This window comes from Neopsephotus bourkii, unplaced genomic scaffold (genome assembly GCF_033783945.1).
Source record: "Neopsephotus bourkii isolate Nb327-2 ecotype Australia unplaced genomic scaffold, CSIRO-AGI_Nbou_v1 NB_1765, whole genome shotgun sequence".
Taxonomy (NCBI): Eukaryota; Metazoa; Chordata; class Aves; order Psittaciformes; family Psittacidae; genus Neopsephotus; species Neopsephotus bourkii.
The window spans coordinates 12,451,799-12,477,509 of NW_026902239.1; the positions used below are offsets into that span (position 1 = coordinate 12,451,799).

General features: G+C 41.8%; 2 protein-coding genes across 6 annotated transcripts in view; one reads left to right on the top strand and one right to left on the bottom strand.

Moving 5' to 3' along the window:
- MCM9 (minichromosome maintenance 9 homologous recombination repair factor) overlaps nucleotides 1–25,711 on the top strand; it is a 50,424-nt gene that overhangs the window by 10,914 nt on the left and 13,799 nt on the right. The window contains exons 5-9 of one of the 3 annotated variants that reach the window (XM_061378340.1): nucleotides 108–233; nucleotides 1,489–1,608; nucleotides 21,847–22,021; nucleotides 24,012–24,214; nucleotides 25,182–25,385. In XM_061378340.1, coding sequence (XP_061234324.1) covers nucleotides 108–233; nucleotides 1,489–1,608; nucleotides 21,847–22,021; nucleotides 24,012–24,214; nucleotides 25,182–25,385 — 828 coding nt within the window. Of the gene's footprint in view, nucleotides 1–107; nucleotides 234–1,488; nucleotides 1,609–13,940; nucleotides 14,139–14,186; nucleotides 14,838–21,846; nucleotides 22,022–24,011; nucleotides 24,215–25,181; nucleotides 25,386–25,711 lie in introns of those variants that run through there. The other 2 variants (XM_061378341.1, XM_061378342.1) reach the window with 2 other exon arrangements.
- Nucleotides 9,534–19,607, bottom strand: ASF1A (anti-silencing function 1A histone chaperone). 3 transcript variants are annotated; one of them, XM_061378344.1, is made up of 4 exons: nucleotides 19,136–19,607; nucleotides 15,484–15,599; nucleotides 11,019–11,195; nucleotides 9,534–9,958 (listed from the first exon to the last, which is right to left on the bottom strand). In XM_061378344.1, exons 1-4 carry the CDS (start codon nucleotides 19,242–19,244, stop codon nucleotides 9,746–9,748), a joined length of 615 nt encoding a protein of 204 aa, XP_061234328.1. In that variant the 5' UTR covers nucleotides 19,245–19,607; the 3' UTR covers nucleotides 9,534–9,745. The 3 variants fall into 3 exon arrangements, with proteins under 3 accessions (XP_061234328.1, XP_061234329.1, XP_061234327.1); XM_061378345.1 differs by lacking the exon at nucleotides 19,136–19,607 and adding an exon at nucleotides 18,664–18,814; XM_061378343.1 differs by lacking the exon at nucleotides 19,136–19,607 and adding an exon at nucleotides 17,359–17,581.

Consider the following 25,711-nt stretch of genomic DNA (forward strand, 5'->3'; position numbering starts at 1 on the left):
GTGTACACAGAACTGTGGACATAGGGCAGTTATTTGATAGTGTACATAGGAGAAACCAAATTTTACTCGTGGGGCAGTGCTGAGTGCCATTTTTTGTTCCGTTTTAGGGAGAAATGAAATTTTGGCTAGCTTATGTCCCCAAGTTTTTGGATTGTACCTGGTGAAATTGGCTGTAGCCATGGTGCTTGCTGGTGGTGTGCAGAGAACCGATGCTACCGGAACTCGAATCAGAGGTTCGTATTGTTTCCAATAGTATCATATCCTTTCTAATGGTTGTTTCCATCACTGCCTTCTCTCACATGCCTCCCCCCTTCAAAATCAAGCCAGTGGGGTTTGGAGCATGATCATCCTGTTTACTTGAGTGAGAACAATTTTTGATTAATGCTGAGTATTCTTCCAGAATCTCAGAGAAATCAAGTGGGTGTCTAGACTTCCTCTTTTTATTTTAATTTTTCCCAACTAAAAGTAGGCATTAAGGGTTCCATTAAAGGCAGTTGTTTTAGATAAAACAGAAACTCACTTTTTATTGTATAAGTGACATTTTGAAATGATTTCTAGTAGAATATTCCCAGCAGCATTTGGCACCAAAGGACAGAATATTAATGTTTCCTTAATGTGGATCACTATACTATATTGAAAGGAAAAATTAAAGGATTCATTTTACTTCCTAATGCCAGATTTTTCCATCTGTGATTGTCAGCACATCTCACTTAGCTCTGTTACTCTAAGTTATCTGCCTGCTGATTCTCCTTCTGTTGTTACTAGATCGCAAATATGCCATGTGCCAGGTGGTATGCAGGTTGTAATCTATGTAGGTCATAATGATTCTAAAACAGTATGTCAGTATATACAGATACAGGATTTTCTGAATGCTCCAGCAGCTAAGTAAAGTTAGAGACTTTATGTCTGAATTGAAGTTGTATTAATATTTTGTAGAAGACAATGAAATCATTTTAGAGCACTTCAGTGAGATTGCTGTAGCCAAATCACTCACTTCTGTAATTTCATTGTTTTAAAATGACTGAGTTGTGTAACTGTTGGCAGTGTAACAGAATCAGTTAAGAAAAACAACCTGCTGGTTTTATTAGTCCTTTTTGCAATAATTCAAGTAACTGAATAGTGGAACAGTAACTAAAACCTGGTATCCTTTTGTTTCATGTTCAAGAGTAAGCTGAGCCTGAGAAATGTGTACTCTAACATGTAAGAGCTGATATTACAGATGTACATTAAATTCCTGCTGCTACTTTTAAAAGATTTCATTGTAAATATTTGGTTTGGATGCAGCAATATGACTACATCCTTTTAGTAAACAATATATTTATCACACCAAATAAATAGTGCAGTCTTAAACAGGATTACATATTGTAATGCATATGTAGCGCTAAACATTAGGTGAACAATGAAAAGTATTATTTGATTCTGAGCATTTTGTGTATATCTTTCCCTGTATGTGAACTATCTACTCCTACATCAACATTTTCCCCCAAGGTGAATCGCATCTTCTGTTGGTTGGAGACCCAGGTACAGGGAAATCTCAGTTTCTCAAGTATGCAGTAAAGATCACGCCACGCTCTGTGCTTACTGCAGGAATTGGATCTACAAGTGCAGGTATGTGCCTTTTCAGCTGGAGCGTTTTTTTTGCTCGAGTATGTTTATACAGAGATCTTTTAAATATATGAACATACGTGCTCAGGTTGTATGAGCACAGCTGAAGCAACAAATTGGTGTGGAGGCATATAAAGCCTGATATGATTCTATGCAGAAGGGCAGTTATGCCCCTTCTTCTGTATCAGTAGAGCAGTGCGGTGAGCTTCTAATAGGGAACCTTAAAAGCCTCATCCAGAGGCACATCACACTGCTTTGCTAGGAGAGGATGATCTGGACCTGTACTTTTAGTGTTATTCCCAGTTATGACAAATATGACATCTTTCCAGAGCTCATACTGTGATGGGCTAGCATCATTTGGTTTCTCCTGAACAGATACTTTTCTTTCTTCTGTTCTTTTATATGTTTTGGTCAGGCACCAGTTTGATTTCTGCTCACTTTCTGAAAATTCAGTCGCATGCTGAGGAATTATTTGTGGCTTATAAAGGTGGTTTCAAGATGGTTTCAGAGAGCAAGCTTTCTATCTGTTTGTTTGTTTGTTTAATGTAGGCATGGCCCAGCTGGCTCTGAATACCAGGTATCTTTACAAACTCTTCTCGGAACAATGTGCAGGTTGTCCCCAGATTACACCTGCAAATGACATTATTTAGGCAAATGACTATATTACTAGTACATTCAAAATCACAAACTAATTAGGGACAGACCCCAGTGTCTCAGCTAGCATGTGTACCTTGAATGTTTCTCGTATAGCAAATGCTGCTTTTCATTTTATGTCTGGGAAGCAGCATTATTTGTACATGGGAACAGCAGAGGATAAATCCTTCCCAGTTCTGTAGCTACGTGTACATGTGTGTAACTGGGTCTTTTGTAGCTGCAGAACTGGAACGTGATGTTGAACATGTACTCTTACGTGCAGGTAACTTGTTAAAAAACAAGTTTGATTTTCCATTCAAACTGTTGACAGATAGGTCTGGAGGGAAGCCAAAGAGAACATTTTGGCTCAACATAACCTTTTTGCTCTGTATAAGAACTGGATTATTTAAGTTTTGTTAGGGGACAGTTATCTCGAGTGAAATTCTGCCATGCATTTCAATGTAACTTTGCCCACTTTTGTCAGTAGTAACCTCCCTGTGTCAGCTGCTCTTGGCCTCTGATATTGCTGTTGTCTCCTTCACTTCAACTCCCTCCTGTGCTTCATTTTCCATGTGATGTGGTTCCCAGCTCAGCCATGATAGCCATATTCAAAGACATTTCCCTCCCTGAAAACCAGTACTGCAGTTTACAAGCTTACTGTGTCTTCAGATCATCTGCATTTCACTTAAATATTCCTTACTTTTAAAAGGCCTTTTGCTTCCCTCTGCCTTCCCTCCACAGCTGACAGCAGGTGCATCAAATTTCCACCTTAAAATTCTCTTTTCACACCCTTATCACAAGTGAAACTTGAGTCTCTAGCAAAAAATCTTACTAACCCTAATTTAACTTCAGGGAGTCTTTCCATGGAACTTTTCCATTGGAACTGCTGGACTAAAGCATTAATTTCTAGCCCAGGAGTTTTGATGCAGTTTGAATTATTTTGCCTTCTTCCCTGTGCAAGAAGTGTCTTATGAATACGTACCTAACATTGATTTTGTCAACTTGCTCTTTGTGCAGAAGTTCTAAGTGATGAATTTAGAGAACTATTAAATTGCTTTTCTTTCCTTGTCATAATTGTACACTTGAATTACCTGTTTCTGCTTTCTCATGAGAGGAGAGTCCCAATGCACATTTTTCCTTCCAGTCTACAAAGACTAAATCTGTAAGTTCCACGTTCAACTAGTTCCTTACTTTATATAGAAAGCAGTCTGCATTGCAGTTTACTTGCTGGCTCTGGGATTACAGTCCACATATGACCAAAAGCACACCTGAGATTTGGTAGGCCCTGGAGAAGTGCTAAAAGCTAACTGCCTTACATCTGGATTCCTCTTTCAGAGGATACCTAACCAAGCTTTGCTGATACCTAACCAAGCTTTGGTATGATTTTGTGCATTAACAAGTCTTTACCCTTTACGCATCCAGTATGGGTTTGGGACACAAGTTATTTATCAACCATAGAATTACAGTTCTGCTTCCAAAACTGTCTATCATCATGTCAGTTTTCCCGTTTTCTATTAAAGCATTATTTGTACCAGGACAACGTATCAGACCATTAGCATTCTCCTTGTGCCAAAATTCTCCTTCCTGCTCTGCCTTAGGTATCATGTGCTTTGATACCCACTATGAACCTTTGGGGCCCTGTGGTTCCATGTGCCCGCTGCAGCCCGTGACCCCAACCAGACCTAACTGGAATTGCCTCCCAGAATTTCTGAAAAGAGTGACTCAGCTCTGCAGCTTGATTTGCTGTTGGGCCTCTCCTCTTCCCATTGCTCCTGCCTGCCCCAGGGCTATGTAAACACAGTCTGTGATTCATCAGATGTGTTTCGCCTCATTCAGAAAGTAGGACCCAGGCTTTCATGTTCTGTGTATGGAAGACCTTCATCTTATCTCACCAAAAGGTTCAAGTTGCCTGCTTGCTGTAGATAGCCCTTACAAAGGACCAATAATCTATTCTCTTGTTTGGGAAAACAGAACTTTACCTCCACTCCCTGGACAGCGTTCCTGAATTTCCTTGTTTTATTAGGCTGCCTTTCTTGCAAACAGTAGAAATTTTGTTACGAGTTCTCTGCAAGTTAAGGACTTCTATGATGATTTGTTCCTCCCACATCTCTTTAATGAAAGTTGGCAGCCACAAGACCAGCCCACATTCAACAACTCATTTGACCACTGTAGGACTGTTTTGTAAATATAAGATGGGGGAGCCATCTGTCCCATTGTCTGGGTCTGTCTCCAGTGTTCAGTTATTTTAAAGGCCTGGTTCATTCTCCCCCACTAGTCTCTCAACTGAGAATCACAGGGAGTCATTTGAGTACATTGACTTTATAGAAGTTGATAGTTTTCCAGAAAGGTAGAGACTTAGTGAGGTTTAACAAAATCTCTCTGTGGATTCCCACCTTCCTTGTGAATTTAACTTATTCTTAACTGTTCTGCAGTCCCCAGAGCTATAGTGCTGCTTGTGCATATTTGGATGAGGTAATCACTAGTAAGAACCTATTTAATCTACCCCCCGAGCTTGAGATCTGCAGTGATCAGTTGAGTGGTGTGTTTGACTCCATAAGGATGGGAACCAACACATGCGTGCTGCTGACATTTGTGGATATCTGGGCCAGAGTCATTCTGCTGCTTGCTGGTGCACATTTGGCTGTTCACATTTCTGCAAAGTTGTGCTTGGTGCCGTGTCCCTCCACAGATGGATGCTTAATGCTGCTTAAAGAATTTTCTGAACTGCATTTACAACAGCTTGTCTAAAAATCTGGGAGATGATGAGCTGTTTCTCCAGCTCTCCAGTTCTGTACAATATGCCTTCCTGAGGTGTATGAAATGCAGCCTTCTGGCTCCTCCATAGACAGCCTCTATGACAGAGCCTTGAGGGTACTGCCTTTTGCTGACATTTTGCAATGTGTAACGTTGTCCATATCATGCCAACAGCACTTTGCTACTATGTGGGGTTTTTTTCTTGTTTCATTGAAGGAAACTAGCTCAAGGGGAAAGGGACATTTTTCACAACAAGCCTTTCCCTGCCAGGCAGGCTTCAGGTGCTAACAGTTACCTCTCTCCTGATCCATTAGAAACCAAAGTGGCTGATGTGAGCCATCCAGCCATGAATATGAATAGAGTACATGGTGTCAGTATCCTGAGGTACTCAAGACACTGAAACTAGAGACCTTTCTCTCTGTAGATTCCTCAGACTGTCCCTGGGCTTTCCCTAGTTGATGCAGGCCAAGGCGGTGCCAGGGAACAGTTGTCCACTGTGGATACATACTCTTGCCCTGATAAAATTATTAGAAATTCTGCAGGAGCATAATCTTTGCAATGTTAATTGGAGGTTTCAGGTCTTGCACACATGTGGCTTAATACATCCAGGCAGGCCTTCATCAGACTTTTTTATCCTGCTGCTGAAATGGCAGGCATTTCAAGCAGTTGATTTCTGGGTAGATATGTCTTCAGAATTCCTTTTACCATATCATAAAGCCCCTGCTTCTTCCCAGGTCATATCAGTGCAGGTCTGCCACACCTTTCTAGTGAGATAGGACAAAAAGGAGGACCCCCTTATGCTCAAAATTAGGCCTCTTCATCTCACGGTCCAAGGGTGTTAAGAAAGTTCTGACATTTCAGCCAGTTCATAGTGCTGCTGTTAACACATAGCTGTCATCTCTTGTATCTGGTATAGCCCTTCTGCAGCAAACACACCTCCTTCCTCCGATCTTCTGTCTTCAGGAAAGCCAGTCACATCCCTCAAGCCACAGACAATGAGTAGCAGCCATGCCTCCAAATTAGCATAAACAGAAGTTGGAAATGTTGAGGTGTATCCTCATTCCATCCCCTCCTGAGGGCCTCTATGCTTTCGAAATTCCAGATAGAAACCTGGGGTTTGCCTTTAACAAAGCCTCCCTAGCAACTTCAGCTCTAGTATCACACACTGCAAAACCAGCTCTTAAGAAGCAGAACTTTAACTGGAAACATAAATACGATGGGATGGCCTATTATGAAGAGTCCCGCATACCCTGTCAGCCCTTACATACAGTTGTCAGTTTTGTTGCATCTTCCCTGTTGGCACTGAGTAGAGCTCCCCAGCTAACAACAACAGCGCAATTAACCCATCATCTCTGGACCAATACTCTGTGGCTCTCAGAAAAATGATAGAATCTGCAGGCTTGCAGATCACTGTCAGATGGCAGTGGCCACTCTTTTTCTAGCTGCAAGTGGCCAGCCTCCAACCTGAGCCGACTTCCAGAAAATCAGCAGTTGACTCCCTACGAAGAAAGTAACAGTCAGATCATCAGATTTCTTTGTGACTTTGTCACTCAGATCTCAGGAATACACATTGCCTGCGGAGCTAGAAACTCATATACTGTGGTTATTGTGGAAAAGTTGAGTTGCTGCAGCCTTGAAGATTGGTGGCAAGGATTGACTTGTTCAGTGCATTTTGTAGAGCCCCTGAAAAGGTAACTTTCACCAGCCTCCATTATGATGGCGCTGGAGCCTTTTTAGTTCCTTCAAACTCAGAACATCATAGTAATTCAAACCAAAGGTGATGCATGAACAAATCACAATGACTGTAGAAGAAGGGACAAATTTGTTTTCAAGCTAGATATACAAAATCCCACCTGTGTTTTTCATCCATAAATGTTACCTTGACCAATCTGTCCACTTCTTTATACAATAACCTAAAGTGTTATGACAATCTTCTAATGGAACTGAGTCTATCTGATGTAAAAATACAGTGAAATACATCATCGGTCCTGCCAATAGGAGTTGTAGCACTCCCCTGTGTCTTGGTGGTCTCTGCAAGTGAAGGTTCGTGGGAAGGTGAACTCATCTTTGTAATACTGTGCTGTCTGCACCCGCTGCCACTATGTCATATGTAGTCTCCTGTTTCAAAACTTTCAAGACATCAGGGACAAGCCTCTATAGAGATGCCTTATATGCACGGTACCTTTTAATATCACTAAGTCTGTGCTGTGATGTTGCCTGCTGATCAGACCTGAAGCCTCTGGAGTACTAGAATTTGATTTCTCTAATTCCATGTCTTGGAATGTGATTTTGCCAGGAAATGTGATATTCAGAAGACACTGTGTATGGCCTGCTAGGATCTGTACAAACATGTATAAGACTGAGAGGCATCCAGTCTTTCAAAAAGCAAAGACAGACCATTTCTGTTGCAAAGATCTTGAGTTGCTCTCCTGAGGTACAGGTGTCTTCCAGTTTCACCAAGCACAGCAGGGCTATTCTTTTTCCTGTAATTAGTGGGCCAACTGTATCTAGGATGTGTTAGCGTTAACAGGTGATGTGGTGCCAAATGCTACTGCAGCCTCATGCACACGTGATTTTTTTCCTCCTAAACAGAAGAACAGATCTTCACTTTCTGATTAACTGGTTTGCTGGGTGACAGTTTTGCTGACTGTATTTTGTAGTTGACTCTACAATAGCAATAATAGCAGTAATGGAAGCAGTTTACTTTCATCAATTTGTGCATATGCTTTTAAGAAAACTTCATGCTACTGATGCATGAATTCTGGTTACAGCTTGCACTTGCTTCATGTTTTCATCTGAATCTTCAATAGGTGCAAGGGTTTGAAATACTACTACAATAGCCTTAGCTCAAGGCACACTTCATTAGCCTGCCAAACTTTAGGCAGATAACCAAGTTATTTACATGCTTACATTTAAGAGATCTCTTAGATTTACAAACAGAATAATAAAGTGCATGAAAAATCTCAAAAATGTCACTTTACACCTTAAAGTTGCAATATAACTGAAAATCAAAAGATCTTTCTTAAAAGTGCACATAATTTTAGCCCTCCAGTGAAGCAACTGCTGTTTTGCTGGACCAGTTCTTTGTGTTAAGTTATACAGATATTGAAGTGTTAATATTTCTGAATTGCTAATCATCATTTTGAACAATTAGAGAGATTTGTAAGAGCACACATTAGAACTAGGGTTCCAAATATTAATGGGTTTCATTCAGTCAGCTACCATAGGTACTACTGGGTTTCCAAAGAAGAAACAAAACATGTGCATGTACATGTATACTCAGGTCAGGTCATTCCTTTCCAATTTAAAAAATATACATGTTGGAAAGGAAGACAGTTTCACTAATGACATGGAAAGACAGAAGTACTAACTGCTTGGAATGTCTTCATTCCTATTAGAGAAGGCAGAAAGGGCTCTGTTCACAGCTATACTGTCAGTCATGAAATCTGCCTTGTTTTAAGGGTCTAGAACCTCCAAGGGTTCAGTTTGGGTGGTTACTAGTAACTAGCAGAACTATATTCCTGTATCTGACATGACAGATCACAATTTTAAATGCACAGTCACAGTAAATGCGTAAGGATAAAGAGGACTGGAATGACTAAATTCTTAGTGTCATAATTATGTCTGAGGTCTTTACAATTTACTGCTTAGCTCTTTTTATCTTCAAGGATGCCTCAGGTACTAGGGTGTTTGCAAGAACTTCAGGGCAGGCAACATAATCTAGAGTCTGCCATGCCTGCCACAACAGAGTTTGCATACTGATTTTTACCAATGCATACGATTGCCTTAGAGCATAGAGAAAAAACAGAAAAGCATCAAATTTAAGATGTTTCAAAAAAAACAGAAAGCAAGCATCTCACTTCCTTATTACTGAAAAAAAACAACAAGAATAAAGCATACCTGAAAATAAATTTACCAATCTGCAGTAACACACAATCTTACATAAGAGCTTTTTTTTTTTCATTCATGCTATTCCTTAACGCTGCTTCGAATTTCCAGTAATTGCTTGAACCCTTTCACCAAAAGTTGTGTGGTATTAGGGTGGCTGAAAAGGCTTCTTTCCTGAGATACTTGCCCAAATCCACATGAAACACTGTCCTTAATGAACCACAGTTTGACTAAGCAGCAGCAGGATATATCCAAGATAGCAGATGGTAAATATCAACTTGCATGCTTTAAGTAACAAGTATGTGCCTTGAAAGGAGAAGAAGCTTGCACCTAAAATTACACTGTGCTGTCTGCTTTCACAGCGAAAGGATGTTTTTGGATATTTTTTTTAATGAGATACTTCTTTCTTTGAACTCCATCTAATGACAGTTTTGTTCTTAAGCTGCTATTAAACAGCACTTTACATTTGGCAATCTGTGTATCAGAGATGAGAACATAGCATTATTCCTTCGTTTTGCCTGAATGCTTTAACTTTCAGGGGTTTTTAGCCTTTAACAGTGCTTACAAAGTAAAGGGGGAGGGGGAACAATACGTATACTTTAATCAGGCTTGGTTTAGACCACATAGAATAACACATTAGAGAAAAAAGGCAATTACTTAAAAATAGTTGTATTTATATTCCACAATTTGTTCAAATACTGTTTGTTTGGTTTCTTTTTTTTTTTTAATATAAACTTTCTACAGGATGTTTTAAAACAAGTTCTTCACATTGCTTGTCAACTATGTACTTATGGAATTTGAGGGAAATAGTTCTGGTTGTTTTTACAGTTTAACACATGTACAGTACCAAAATGATGGTGGTTAGTCACATGCAGTCCATATGAGATTCTAACATAACATTTAATGAATTTTCTGATGTTGACCACCCCTTTGATGCTGAAGGTAATGCATCTGTAGAAAGCAGTGACTGTAGATTTGGGTTACTGCTCTCTGCATCTTCCAGTTTTTCAGAGTTGTCTTCCCAATTAATGTGGAACCTCGTGACTCTGGGATTAGATGCCAAAATATTCCTTTGAAGCTGGGAGAGAAGAAAATATATGGATTATGTAATGTGTACATCTCAAAATGAAGTTCACATGCATGCAGTTTTCCTTTTACTCTCTCCATAGCCTTGTATGCATAAAAAGAAAAGGTAATTCATGTAAATCTGAATCTACAGCTGCTATCATTGGATCGGAAACATTCTTACAGAAATACAGCACTTGTTCATTTACTCTAACATCCTACTCAGAAAAATAACTGCTTTCTTGAGAAGGTATTTTAACTGTTCAGTGAGTTCAAGACTGTATGACAGCTCTGCAAGTAAAGTGCAAGTGTTTATTATTTTAGCCAGCTTTTAGTAAAGCAAATTACCCCCACAAAGACTTTACAACCACAGTACTTCACAAAATTTCACACTGACTTTATGGTGCTTGCAATAATTGCTACCAATTCCACCAGCAGGCTGTCTTCATTTAGTATCACAACCCCTCCTTATATGAAATTATCATACCATGCTTTATATTAACTAACTGAATTTTAATTTGTCTACTAAAGTTTTAAAGTAAAAACAGTACCTAGATTTGGAAGATAGTTATACTGTGGCAGTGGACATGCCTAGACATTAGTCACATTTTATTATCATGACGGGCCTTCCCTCTCCTTTGAAAACATGTTGTATTTTTGTATGCAGCAGAAAGGAAAACACTTCCTCTTAATCTTTCACCGTTTTCAAGATAATACATAGCTAACTGGAGGATGGTACCTTATCACCATTATGAAAGTTAAGACTGATCACAGGAAAAGTTTGCTTTGGTAGTAATGCCCATTTTGTTCTCCAAGGAAGCACAATCTCAGTAAATGTTTCCCAATCATTTATGCAAACTAACAAGTCCAGCCAAGGCTTCAAGACAGTGGAAGCTGTTGTAGGTTTCAAGGTGTTCTGCATGTCACCTGTAGCTTGTTCCCCTAGTCTTTTCCATTATTTGATGCCTCATTTCATGTACTTTATGGGATTACTTGGGATTTGGCTTCATTTCTTGAAAACCTCTTTCTGTAAGCATACCTTTGATGTATTACTAGAACAAAACAGGTCTTACCTTAGAAAAGTCTGGCTTTACTGGTGGGTTCTCTCTCAGTTCTGTTTCAGTATATTCATTGTTTACGTAGTAGCCGACTCTAATAAATTCTTGACCTCGATAGGTGCATGTAATTAGCACAACTGTTACACCTACTGCATCTGCATCTGGAATAAGCCCTGGGTTAGGTGCATCAGCCTGGATGTGAAAGGGGAAGATGGAATAAAATAAAATTGATACCACATTGATATCTATCTAGCAGGTGAATCTTAAGTACTTGTCTCAACAGCTGAGTAAGGACTGTATTCAGAATTATTCTTCAAGTTAACCAGACAATATACCTGCTCTCACAACAACATTAACCCTGAATTTAGGACACTATACACTAGAGACAGAATTACTTGGAATACAGTAAGTGTGATGACATTTCTCACATGTGATTAGACAGTTTTGATACAAATCTGCTTTTAAATACATCATCAGTTGAACTGTTGTTTGAGCACGTGTACTAACTCACTGTTCTCAAGCCTGTCTTGTAATTTAGTAAAGTAAGATCTTTTTGTTGTCGTTGAATATGTCTGCTGCATGTGTTTTTAACAAGACTAAATCCTTTAAAATACAGAATGTAACTTATACTTCAGTAAGAAAAGCAGGTGCAGGCTATGATGAGGCTTGGGCTTTCTCAGGGAGTTCTAGGAAAGGAACTACTCTCTCTCACCTCCTTCCACTTGCCTACAGTTTTTAAGATGTATGCAGTTAAATGCATCATCACAGAGACATCTGACATTTTCAGCCACATGAATACTAATCAATAAACAACTTTTATAATCTTCCTCAGTTACTTACCACAGCTCTGCAGTTACTAATCATGAAAATTGCCTTGTAAACATGGCTCACATAGTCCCTTAAAATCCTTCCTAATTACACATTTTTTGATAAAATGTGATGCCTCATTCTCCTATAGGATTTAAAGTAGCAGCAATCTAAGCACAAATGAAAGAGCTTCATGTTTACAATTTTACATGAAGCTATGAAACCAACAATATCAGTACAAGTTGGTATTAACAATATACGTTAGAGGGGTTTGAGTGCAACAATCTTAGCTAAGGAGAGAGGACAAATAGGATTGACTCCTGCTGCCCCTATCATCCATAGTTTTCTGTCGTATTTATATGCTCCAGCACTGTGAAACTGGGGAGCTAGCGGTCATGCAGCATTGCCTTCTGCTCATTACTACTTCAATTCTAAGCCTCCAAACCAATCTAGCTTTTGATAAGCTGTAGGCACTCTGCAGAATTAGATGACTCAGACCTCTTAGACTTGTGGGAGAAGCAACCAGGGAGTCAGGTAGAACACAACTTCCTCCACCCCAAAGGAAAAGAAAATGAGCAACTGGCTTTACCACTCACACAGGGAAACAGAAAAGATGACCAAGGAACAGGGCAAATACAGAAGCTTGAAGAAATCACAAGAACTGCCAATACACATTAAATCACTATTCTAATTAAGTAGTCTTGTTCTAACAGTGCCCAGGACCACTTGATTACCTTAAATTCCACAGTGGGCTGTTACAGACTAATATATTGCAGAAGGATACGCTTCCATTTAACCCCCCTGGAACTCAACTCACTCCCTAATGGCAACTGTAGTTCTTCCAGGTTACCACTGGCATCAATTCTATGATACAGTAGTGAGCCCAAGGAAATACTCTGTTTTAATTCTACTTAACTCCCAAGTATTATTTTGCTGAGCGGAAAAGACACTGAACACTGTTTGAAACTGCCTTCTCAAATTTTGAACTTCCTGCCTTGGATATCAAGCTTCTTAATTGAATAGGGAACAAATGATCATACACAGGTGGGAGAAAAATAAGACAACCTTGATATGATCAAGTGTTAAGTCAGCAGTTGCAAACTTCCTGGTAGGCAAAAAGACAGTAGATTAACTTCTGCATTAAAATCCTGTCCTAATGTCATTCTTATTCTAGAAATTACTTAGGAATTTTATGAAATCACTCAATACATTTGTCTTGAATTCTCTTGCTTTTCCACATGATACAATTATTCACATACCTATTACTGCAGTGTAGGTAACTAACGTCATATCCCCACTTAAAGATAGTAAGTTACTTATATGCTTATATTCTCATATAATGAGAGAAGTTTCTGTGAAAATCCTCAAGTGCACAAAGAGAAAGAATGAGATCTCACTACCGATATATCTTGGTATTTAGAAACAAAAAGACCAAGCTCTGGGCCTTTAATTGAACCTTTTAATATTTAAAAATATGATTGTTTAAGTCTGAAAGCACAATATTTTTCCATTTTTCTGTATGTAAGGCTGACTTCACAACCTGATAAGCAGCTTCTTCTCAAAAGAGACAGTTTTATCATCCCTGGGATTTCATCTGTGTGAAGCTCCATTTTTACTTGCCGTTTCAGCCATTTTCCTATTTAGAAAAATATACCGTGTACACATTAGCTGGAAATTTTATACACCTCTGCAAGGGTCCTTTTCTTGTGCTCTCCCTAGTGAGCACAATCTCTTTATATTATATGCCTCCTGCAGTTCTGTGCTTTTCCCCATTCTGCCTTCCCTTGCTAGTTCTCTCCATCTCCCAGGCTGCTTCAGTTTGGTGATTAGAACAGCTTCAGTCATCAGCAAAGGCTTACTGCAGCACTGTGTTTTGGTGGTCTTCTGTGTACATGTTAGCAGAGTCCTACCCTCACCTAAAATCCACTGCTCCTGAAGTCTAGGATACTTAGACCAACAGTACTTCTATAAGAAATAAAAGGGATACTTTATTAATATAACAAAGGAGTACTGACTCTCTTATAGGACTTATTCCAATCTAAGCAAAAAGTTTTCATGACTACTCTCAATTTAGCTGTAGTGTCTATAACAAGGATACAACTGATAAATCTATCCTACATGCCTTTTTAGGCACCTGCCTCCTGCTCCTTCCCATCATCATCAATGAGTCCTCGTAACTTTGAGAACAGTGCATCTTTTAAATTAGAAATGTTAATACCAGCTGATTTTTCTGGATATAGTGCTACAAGACAGCCCTTCTGAGGGCAACAGAGGATCACCTATTTCTGACCAATTAATGCCATAAGATGTAACAGCTTGATAATTGAAGAACTGTTAATAAATGATGCATTTGTTACACATCCCCTTTACTTGCAGCGTGGAAAAATTTGGCCCAGCAGCAAGCCCAAACAGAAGTGTTTCAAGACCAATTTGCGCACATGTGGTTGATAAATGTAACCTCCAGCCTAATCCTGTTCCTTTAGCCTATCCTCTAAGGAAAAAAACACAACAAAACAAACCATTTCCTTGAATTTACAGGATTAATCAACATGGCTCAAAAACCACTGATACTGTTTTAAAACTGTTACAGTAACTGAGAAATAGGGAAGTGTATTCATTAGTGCTTTTTAACGCTCATACTCCTTCATGCATTTACCATTAGATAGTTAAGTGAATTTATAGCATTTAGGTAGTACAGTGGTTCTTATACAATAAGCCATACTCAAGTTTCAGTATTATTTTTCTGCTGACAGATTCTGCTCTCAGTTTACAAGACAAATACTAGTATTTGATAGAGGAAAAAAAAGTGAGCTAAATCATAATTTTTGTAAAAAAAAAATAAAAATAAAAATCAAACAAACAAAAGACCCACTTCTGTAAGAATTTATGCAGGTCTATTTCAGTCCTTCCCCCCGCCCCGACTTAAAATGGAAACCAGAATAGGCTAGTAAGTCACCTCAGTACTGCTCTTTTCCTGTTCTCCTTCCTCCTTCCCTTCATTATTTCTTCTTAGTAATGTTTAGCTTTAACAGCAGTATTTCATAGGACTGTCATATGCTCCAGTTTGTTGGACAGTCCTGATCTACACACTTGTGTCCCAAATGCCTGCCACCTACTGTTGGCATTCTGTTTTACCTTACAAATTGCTGTATTTTTATGTAATTTAGCATGTTTAGCCAAATATAATGGTTGAACATTTACCCCACCAAACAGGAATGAACTCTTTACTGTTCCAGTTGAGTTTTAAGATTAGTTTGTTGGCCTAAGCTTCTAAAGGTGTTGTCTACCTTAACATAGTGCTCCTGATTGTCTCAGAACTGCCACCAGCTGCAGTAGAGTTAAGCCTGATGGTGCTGGTGTAAAACAGATAACAAGTACGCTTGATTACAGAGTGATCTAGAATACATTTATAAAACCAGACTGGCCAAAGTTACCAGTGGCTACACAAACACTACTTATATCACTGTGTCTAATTATTGATGCTACAAGTTAAAGTATTACCATGGAAATACCAGGAGCAAGAAGCAGCAGCTCATGAACAGATCTTAAAGGAATGTGTATCATACCTGAAGAACTTCTAGCTTACCCTTATTTTTCAAGTGCCTCTTAGTTTGACAGTCATCTTTAAACAAATTAACGCAACCGTTTTAGGAAAGAGTTAAACTAAACTTACCTGAAATACAAACATGTGTCTGCCCGCAGGAACAGGTCCTACTAAAACAGAGTCTAACACCTGATCATACTCTTCACTTTCAGCTGAACCCACATAAATTATTTTCCATTCCAAATCTAGAACGAAACAAACAAAACCAAAACCTACCATTATTTATCATTACAGTCAAGGATACTCCATTCTTCCCTATCTACAGTGTTGCATAACCTAAAATCAATTATTTGGCAATAGGCCTAAAATAACAAGGACCTGTCTTCACTAGGGAAATTTATCAGTGCCTGCCCCATTCCTCATGGACCATCCCACCATCTCTCAGCAGGCAGTCAGTACTGCAGGAATCCCTCCATTTTCATAGGTTAATTTTCAAGAGGACAGGGCCCATTTACTTATTGGGAGCTGTGTTCAGCATCTTCCCAAAGTCTGACGGAATGGCTGCAATACAGCAATGATGCCTCTATACGCCTGTACCACACTGCACACCTTGAATACCAACTCACCTCCCCAAAAGAAATTCTCACCTTCCATGTATACACCTCACAGCTTAAGTTAAGGTAGTAAACAGAATAAGAAAACTCACTGTGTAAGCACCTGGCATACTAAGTGTACACCTCCATTCCTTCACATGTAACCTGCATAACCTGAGAAGTATGTAAAATTGTGCTAGCATGATTAGATCATATTCTCAAAGATATTGGTGCTTGGATTTTATCCACTCCAGAAATAAATTTACAGGGGGAAAAGAAACAAAAAAAAGTAGCATTTTGCTTCTTAAAATAATGCATCAAAATCAAACATTTCTTACAATTCAGAGGCTTTTTTGTAACTCACCGTCTCCACCACAGGTGTTTGAAAGCTGAAACTACAAATGAGCACACATTAGCCCCCTCTGGGCCAGCTTTTCCCTTTCACTTTTTGATTAAAAATCACATGTATAAATACACACAGAAATCTGATCTTAAATACAGACTTTTGTATTTTGGGTTTTTTTTAACCAGAGGATCACCATTACAGGAAACTGTAACTGACTTTTTTTTTTTTTTAATTGCTGTTTAAAAACTGCATCTTAAATAACTTACATGGTATATTCCCCCCCCCTCCCCCCCCCCAATGAACAGTGCTCCAATTGTCTATGCAAAAGCACAAACCTGGACTTTATTACATCTACTTTATTACTATGCTCTGCAAAATCCAGAAGTCTGCATTATGGTATCTTGACAGAGAAATAGAACTTAAGCATAGAAAAAAAATGCACTTTAACAGAACTTGAATTCTTCTTGCTTATCATGTTTATCAATAGTGCAGGTTTGGGGGTTTAAGGAATGTAATTTACAGGGCTTGGGAAGAAATCTTACTCCTCTATACAGCACAGCACAATTGGTCAGGTACTGTATCAGAGGTTTTATTTCCCTTTTAAGCATGTAGTACTAGCTACTGCAAGTACTGCAGGCCACTCCCCCAGGGCAGTTAAGGACCTCTTGTCAACATCTTCGAGTAAGTTAGTACTTACAAGAAGCCAAGACTTTTACGCTAAACTGCTCAAGATTATCACAGTAGAACAATGTAAAGTTCATTATAAACCAGTAGTATTTAGTACTAAAAATGGACTTTCTAAAAATAAGTTTTAAATTATACATTTAATGTTGTTTAGGTACCTTGATACTGAACAACAACTTTAAAAAAAAAAATATGGCTGGAGTTCAGTAATTTAGGGTCAGTGGTGCACAGGGCTGGCTGAAGAGAAAACGGCACAGTAAACAAATGAAGGCTAAGGCAATGACAGCAAATTTGTCATGGAGTATACATAGGCAATGTTTAATCTTGTTTTTAAATGTGAAAGATAGCAGTGCTCATCCTGAATTTATCCTGTAGTCTAACCTGCTTTTAGGTGGGGGCACAAAACTGAGAATTTTGCATTAGACCATCTATAATTCTTCTCATCCCGATTGTCCCAGATTAACTCTAACATAAATCCAGAGAGTGAGAGGCACGTCACATATAGCTGTGCACAACTAGAAAGAAAGGCATATTGCCTTTGTGTGGAGCCTCTGTGACAAGCTCTGTCGCTTCCCGCAGCGGTTGCCATCGAGGGGTCTGATACTGTACCTCAGATGAGGCCAGACCGACTAAAGAGATCCAGTCAACTACCTGGAGATGGGCACTAAGCACATCCTGGTACAGGCAGCTCCGACTAACGTCTCGGCCGGTTGTAAAGGGGCATGAGACTAGCGGCAGAAGCCTAGAGGAAATCCCAGGTTCAGATGGGACTTCCTCTGAAGTTCCCGCTAGCGTGACTGTCCCTCCCAAGGGCGGTGGAATAGAGCAAGCCAAGCCGTTCCACCGAGCGCGCTGTCACAGGCCGCCGGCACCCACAACTATAAATTGCTACAGAGGCAGGCAGGGTGAAGCAAGTTTAACCACAACGCCAGGCAGCCTGCCAGGTGTTATCACTCTCCAACTCCGGTTTTCTCTTTGCTTCCCCTCGCCCCTCAGGCCGCTGGGGCTGCCCGGCGAGCAGACAGAGCTGGTCTCCGCCGAGCACCAGGCAGCTGCCCTCTTCCGCTCGCAAGCAGCCCCAGCAGAGCGGCCTCGGCTGCCAGGAGCGCCCCGCTTTCCCTCCCGGACCGCCGCCTTCCTCACCCCGAGCCGGGGCGTTCAAAACTCCCGCCGGAGGGCGACGCGCGGCCTCTCGGGGCGACTCTCGCGGAGATCCGCGGCGCGGCCTACCGGCGGCCCGGAGGCGGCGCTGCCGAGCGCCGCCGAGACGAAGGCGGTTCGCGGCCCTCACGGCTGAGGGGAAGGCGGGAGGAAGCCCGCCGGCGGCGTGGCGCGTCCCTCGGCAGGGAGCAGGGCCAGCTCCCGGTACACCGGAGGGGGGGTCCCCGCGGGGCGGCTGCAGGGCGGCGCCGCCGGGGCCACCCCCCTCCGGCGGCTGCCAGTAACTTTCGAGTGACTTCCAAAAATAGTGGCTGGCGGCCGGCCCCCTCCCCCACCGGCAGGGCTCCCGCAGCCAACGTGCCGTGCCATACAGTACCGCGCTGTGCCACCGGTCAGCCGCACCTACCGCGCCTCGGCAGGCAGCTGCCGGCACCCGGGGGCGAGCCCGACCGCCCATACCTCCCACAGCCGTAAAAAAAAAATAATAATAATTAAGTATTAAAATGGAGAGCGAGGCAAGCGAACCGCTGTCCGCGGAGCGTCTTCCGCGCTCTGAGTAGCGTAGGGGCGCCGGCCGCGGAGTAGCCCCTCTCCCCGCGGGCGCGGGAACGCACGACGGCCGAGCCCGGTTAACCCTCTCCCTGTCGCGCTCCCCCCCCACGCACACACAAAGCTGGCAACATGGCTACCACCACTCAAACAAGTTCCTCGCAACTTGAGGCTCGGCTCGCCGATGGCGCGGCGGGGAGAGGAGAGCCGGCCTCCAGTCGGCGGCTAGGGTGGGCGAACACCGCCAACTTTCCCCGCCGGGCTCGGCAAGAGCGGTTTTCCGGCTCCGGCTCGGGCGGGCACATCCATCCCTTCGCCTCGGCACGGCGATGCGGCGAAGGAGAAACTGGTAAATTGTAGAAGCAGGCCTGCGCAAAGTTTAAGCCTTAAAACCCCTGAAACGCAGAGCCCGGGGTTACAAAATCCGTATCGGGAAAAACGTACTCACCTTCAGACAGGTCCTCTATGCACTCAAATGTGATTTCGAATTGGAAAGGATTGTAGAAAGGAGAAGGATTATCCAACACCACTACATTGTTCACCTGAACCTTTGCCATATTTTGAAAAAAACACAAACAATAGGAAGAGCGTGCTAACGCAGCACAATAAAGTCCAGTGTGTTGGGCTTTTGCGACGCACAACCCCCCGCGCCGGTGCCCGAGCGAGGCTGCAGAGCTGCGACTTGCAGAAACTTTTCTTTTCCCCCTTTTATTTACACCGGGAGCACTCCACACTGTTTGCAGCTTTCCTATTTCACTAAACTACAGCCCATTCTGCCCTGCTCGCCTCCAGCGCCCGCCCGGATTGGCCGCACGCCGGCCTAGGGCCCTCCTCCCCGAGCGCGGCCGACGAGCGGCAGCAAGATGGGCCTCGCCGCTCCCGCTCCGACCGCGCCTCCTCGCCGCGGCGCCCCCGCTCGGCGCGAGGCGGAAACGGCTTCACAACGGCCGCGCCTGGCGGGCGGGGCTGTGCCAGGGCGGCCGAGCCCAGCCAGGCGGAGCCGGGGCTGGCGGTGGTGCGGCGGCCGTCGACCCTCCACGGTCCTGGGAGCTGCGCCGTGTGCTGTGGGGTTGTTGCGAAGAGTGGTGTTTCTGTAAGACTTGCATTTTTTCCTCCTTCCCCCCCCTCCCTTTTTTTTTCCTTTTCCCATTTTCTGTTCCCAGAGGTGGCCCAGGTTTGATGCTGGGGCAGGGTGTTGAAGGAGCTCTGGGCTCTCCACGGATGTTCCTTTCCCAAGAGCCCAATCCCGCAGGGGAGCTGCACTGTCCTGGTCAGCACCATGGCACCCAGCAGTTGTCCGAAGGCAGTGTGCCCAGAGGCAGTGTAACAGCACTTTGCTCGCTGGTGTGCACCCCAAATAAAGAAGGGTCTGCTAGTGGGGTGCCTGGCTCCCAGCATGGGCCACAGTTCTGCTATGAATGCACCTTGCTGCTGCTTCAGAGGCCACCCACAGAGGGGCTGTGTAGGGACCAGAGCGTATCTTTTACACAGCTGTGCTGTCAAGAAGCCATTGCATTCCTGTATTTGCAAAGAAACGCTTAAATAGCTTAAAAAACTACGAAACAACACATATCCCTGTGCAGAAGGAGGCCCAGTGGGAAGACCACCCTGTGCAGCAGCATGAGGACCAGAGAGGAGGCCATCTTGTGTGGCAGCAGGAGGCCCTTGGAAGAGGCCATCTTGTGGCTGCCATGCATAAGGGATAGGGAGGAGTGACAGCACTGTATAGCACCGGTTTTCATTCCTCATGCTTCTGTAGGGGAAGAGCAGAAGGTGCTCGGTACTCATGGGGTGTGGGTTGTGTGCCGTCACCACAAGAGAAGATTCTGTGTGGAAATAAAAACACAGCTAGGCACCAGTACTGGCTGCAGGGAGCCCTTGACTGTAGTGGAATACGCACTGCAGAAAGGCATGTAGGAGCCATCTTCCACCTGTGTGGGAAGGCAGAGCCCTGCTGGTGGGAGCAGAGTGCTGCCAGCTCTGCAGCAAGTGAGAGCACAGGGCTAAGGCACGGGGGCCTTTGGCCTTCAGCAAATCCCATGCAAGGTTTGGAAAGGTGATGACGCTTTTGGTTATTTACAGAGAAATGTCATTGTCAGACACTTGCCTGATCTCTTGCTTGCTATGCTTTTTAACAGCATTCTCCACATCCGGCACAAGGCTAGAGGTTATTTTTCATTTTTATTATTATGTCATATGACTGACTGCCCAAGTTGTTCAGTGCAGAGGCCAGGAAGCCAAGAGTGATTGGATGCAGTGGAGTAGATTCCTCACAACAATCTAAAGTACATGTTGTGTTATCAGGAAGCATGTATTTCAAATAACTTATTGCTGGCCATTTGTGAACAAGTGGCTACTCTGGTGGGCTGTGCAGTGATGAGAAGGCTTCTGCAGACTGTCCTCCCCGAAACGAACAAAGCTGGCTGGCAGGGGGAGTATTCTTGGGCAGGTTTTACTGTAGCATTCAAGGAGATTTTTGGCTGGTTGCAGCTTGTCAACTACTAGGATATTTTCATCTGAACACTGGAGTGAAAAAGAAGGGCTAAAGATAGAGAAGAAGCTAGGAAATAGGAAATAAAAAGTTTGAAAGGATCTGCACATCCTTAATAATGAGTGGCTATTCTCATAGTTGTGCAAAGTTTTTGAGCTGCCATGCTCCCAGAGCTGTGTATCATGGGATTAAAAGTGAGGATTTGTCTTGCACTTCCTGGGGCCAGGTGTTAAAAGACACTCAAAATATTTTTATTTTTTTTTCCCTCAAAACTTTGTTTTGCAACCCCAAAATTTTGGTCTGTTTTAGTAGTTGGTGGAGAGAAGTTCCTAAATGTCATTTGCCCTAATTTTCAGTTGTATCTGGTAGGTTTATTCTTCTTACCCTAATCTCTTTTGCTCATTTAGCAAAGTCCTAAAAGGAGTCACTGTGGAACATGGGAAGCTTAACAGAGTCTGCTTCACAGGTCCAGGCTAACCTGCCAAACACTAGTGGGATTTCTTACCAATAGGTGTAAAGTGAGTTACATGGTAGAGGTGTGTGGTGGAGTTAACCTCCTGTTTTGCCATCTGTCCATGGCACAAGCCAGTGGACTGGGTCCCTTTCTTTCAATCAGACGCATTCCTGCATGTTAAGGAAAAGACTGACTGAAGTAATTGATTCTTCAGGTCTGACAGTGACTGCTGTGAAGGACTTTGGGGAGTGGAACTTGGAAGCTGGAGCACTGGTACTTGCAGATGGAGGCCTTTGTTGCATTGATGAGTTCAATAGTATCAAAGAACATGACAGAACCAGTATCCATGAAGCAATGGAGCAACAAACCATCAGTGTTGCAAAGGCAGGGTAAGTCGGATGTTAACATGTGATAAAAATGTAAGATGTCTCTCTTGTATTTACAAGTTGGACGGAGGTTTGTCATGCTGATTAAATATATCTGTTTTCTTTATTGTACTTAATAGTTTTGTTCTTAGCAGTATTATTAAGCTAGATGAGTCAACATTTCAAAGAACACTAGACCAGAGATTGCAAGTGATCAGAATGAATACATAACCATTTCACTGTTTGGTTTTCAACCTACCACTGTAGGCCAGGGCACATTCCTAAGAAGGCTTGGTGTTCTTTTTGTTGATCTTTGCTGAAAGTGCTCATAATAATCATATGTGAAATGAGGAACTCTGTAATTTTTTATTGGAACTAGGAAAGTAGGACTTAATTTCGCTAAAATCCAGTAATATTGCATGGTAACAAAAGAAGACCAACAGATTTCCAGGCTGCTGAATTTTCTATGTTGCACATGACATAAACTCCTGCTTACTTTAAGTTCTTAACTTTCTTTTTCAAAGTAGTGTGTGTTCAAGTCTGCTGTTTCCTTCCCTGCCACTTTGATTTCATATCTTACTCTGTCAGTCATACACAGCTCTTGTCCAGGTCCATATCGTTTCCTGGCTAGTATTGCTGGAATTGCTGCTTAAACAGCATCATCCTTTCCATATTCCACCTTGTCACCTTTAACTCAGTTCTGACTCCAATCACATCTTCTTGGTTTCTGTAACTGATCATGTCCTTCCTCTATTCTGAGCATATCCACTGGAGCTCTCTTTACCCTCTTTGACAGACAGTAGACAAGTCATGTCTCACTCACCTGAGTGATTATTAGCCCAGTAATGCAGCTGGGGATAAATACTTGGAATCAACACGGCCCCATCTACTTAACAAGATGAGGATGTATTTTAGCTGTGTTCTTTGTTGCAGTCAGCTTGGTTTTATAGACCCCAAAGCACAGTTTGCTAACTTGCACATGTAGCCTCAGTTGCTCACTTTTAAGGACTACGTGTGTTGAGGATTTTTTTAGTAGTAACTTTGCACAGACAGGTTAAGCAGTTTGTTGGTTTAGGTCTTATTTTGATGCATAGGAGATAAGATAGGTTGGGTTTTTTTCCCTACTGTTTCATAGAAATCTGTAGTCCTTCCTCTCAGTCATAAAAGAATATAGGATGTGAGGCAGCAGTTACTCAGGAGCTGACTAGAAATAGCTCAGTGACAAATCAAAGTTAGAATACCTCTGCTGCTGCCTTAACGAAAAAGATTACATTTGGACTACTAGAATAAAAATAACCTCTCCCCACAACTAGAAACACATTCCAGGATAGCATGGTTAAGAGGAAGATGGCTGTTTCCCTGGAGGAGCAGTTGATATGGCTGCCATCATCTGGTTTGATTCATATTCATAACATGTTTATATACAGGAAGAAACATAGTTTATATTACACTTTATTTTGCTTTCTTAAAATATATGTCAAGGTAAAATGTTGCTTTCCAGCACTAAAATGTGTTTCTATACTGTATAAATAAGCAAAGTAATACTTATTTCTGAAAAGCTATGTTAGGTTTTACTATTTAAGGACCAGGGAACTTGTGAATGCTCCGTCCCTGGCGGTGTTCAAGGCCAGGTTGGACAGAGCCATGGGTGACATGGTTTAGTGTGAGGTGTCCCTGCCCATGGCAGGGGGGGTGGAACTAGATGATCTTAAGGTCTTTTTCAACCCTAACTATTCTATGGTTTTATGATAGCTGTGTATAAAGATTACTCATGGCAATATTGACTAGTTACTTTTGGCATCCTGATCATTGTCTTTCTGTATAGTTTCTGTTCTTTGAGGAATGCTGTATATGTTATATATTAATACAATAATTGTGTATGTTATTTAGCTGTTATGATCTTTAAGGTAAGATGTGCTCTTTATAACATAAAAATGTGATCCTTTTTAACACTTTAAAATCATTCTCCTACCCAATTTAATTCAGCCATAACGTTCACCGTACTTTTCTTTAGCTTGGTCTGCAAGCTTAATACAAGGACAACTATCCTGGCAGCAACAAATCCGAAAGGCCATTATGACTCTAATGAGTCTGTCTCTGTCAACATAGCTCTTGGCAGTCCCCTGTTGAGCAGATTTGACCTGGTCTTAGTATTGTTAGATACAAAGAACGAGGAATGGGACCGCGTCATTTCATCCTTCATTTTGCAGAATAAAGGTAAAAGTAGTCTTTTTAAATTATAAGTACTTGGGGGAGTGGAGTGTTGGGGGGGGGGGCGGGGGGAGGGCTTTTTTTTTTTTTTTTTAGTAACTTTCCCCATTTTTTAGTTTAGTTGGTTGTTCTTGAGTCTTTCATGTTAATCAGTGCCTAACATTTTTGCTATGCTAGTTGCCTGTGGTATGGTTGTTTTTCAAGTAGGAATAAGATAGATACCACTAATTAATTAGAGATTTTAGCCTGGACCGCTCAGTAAGTAGATAGTTACAATCTTGCACTTTTACATTGCTTCATGTGCAAATCCTACACACCATGCAATTGTACAAACTGTTAATAGGAAACTTAATTCAGACAGAACAAAATTGAGCTCCATGTGCTTCATGGCTCAAAGAATGAACAGTAGTGTTCCCTATATGGAGCTCTGTGCTCTGGAATTAAGGAAGGCAGTGTGATACAGTTTTAACCAGCTCCTTCTCCATCCACTTCAGCAACATGGCCTTGATCTGTGTTTGGGAAGAAGTGGTTAGAGGAAACTTCTTCAGCTAGCTTCCTTTGCTTCCCAAATGTTTCCCTACAAAAATGTTCAGAATATGGCAGGTAGCTTTTGGCTCCTACAAAGTAGAACACCCAGAGGAGACACATGCATTCAGTGTAGCATTTTACATTTTAAGGAATACTGGAGCACTTGGTACTGATTGTACCATCTGGTGGGCAGTAAGTCTGACAGCAGTTCTGTTGAAATTACTGGAGGCTTTACTGTAGATTTTGCTAGGAGAGGGATTGGATGCTGTGTAGAATTCCACACTGGAATTTGACCAAGTCCTTGAAGGCAAGATTACAGACAACTCAGTATGCCCCAGAAATACTGTAATGCATCTTTTATAGTAACCTGTCCATTTAACATGAATGTGTAGGAAAAAGCTTCATGTCTATTGTTACAGAATTACTGACTACAGTTGTAACACAGGTTGCCCAAGCAAATCCGAAAAGCTCTGGAGCATGGAAAAGATGAAAACCTATTTCTGCCTCATCAAAAATATACAGCCAAAATTGTCTGGTGAGAGCAACCTGATCCTTGTACGGTACTATCAAATGCAACGTCAGAGTGACTGCAGAAATGCTGCCCGAACTACCATTCGCTTACTAGAGAGTTTGATCCGCCTTGCAGAAGGTAAAGTGGTGGCAGTTTTATTTTTAGGCAAACAATTAACCTTCATAAAATGAATAGATATGGAGAATAATTACAGCCAGTAAGCAGAGTAGCAGCTTTTCCGTGGAGGTAGAGACAGGTGAATCTTGTATTGTTTTATCTTTCTAATGTAAAGAGACTTGGGGAAGGGTGTTACATTTAGATTATCAAAATCAGTTTTACATTTGCTGTTCTCACACCCATAGTAAAAACTAAAAACACTGGAAGAAATCATATTTGACAGAAAAATCTCAGAAGTTATTTGTATTGATGAAAAGCAATCTCAGGATTTAGTTTACTTCATTTGA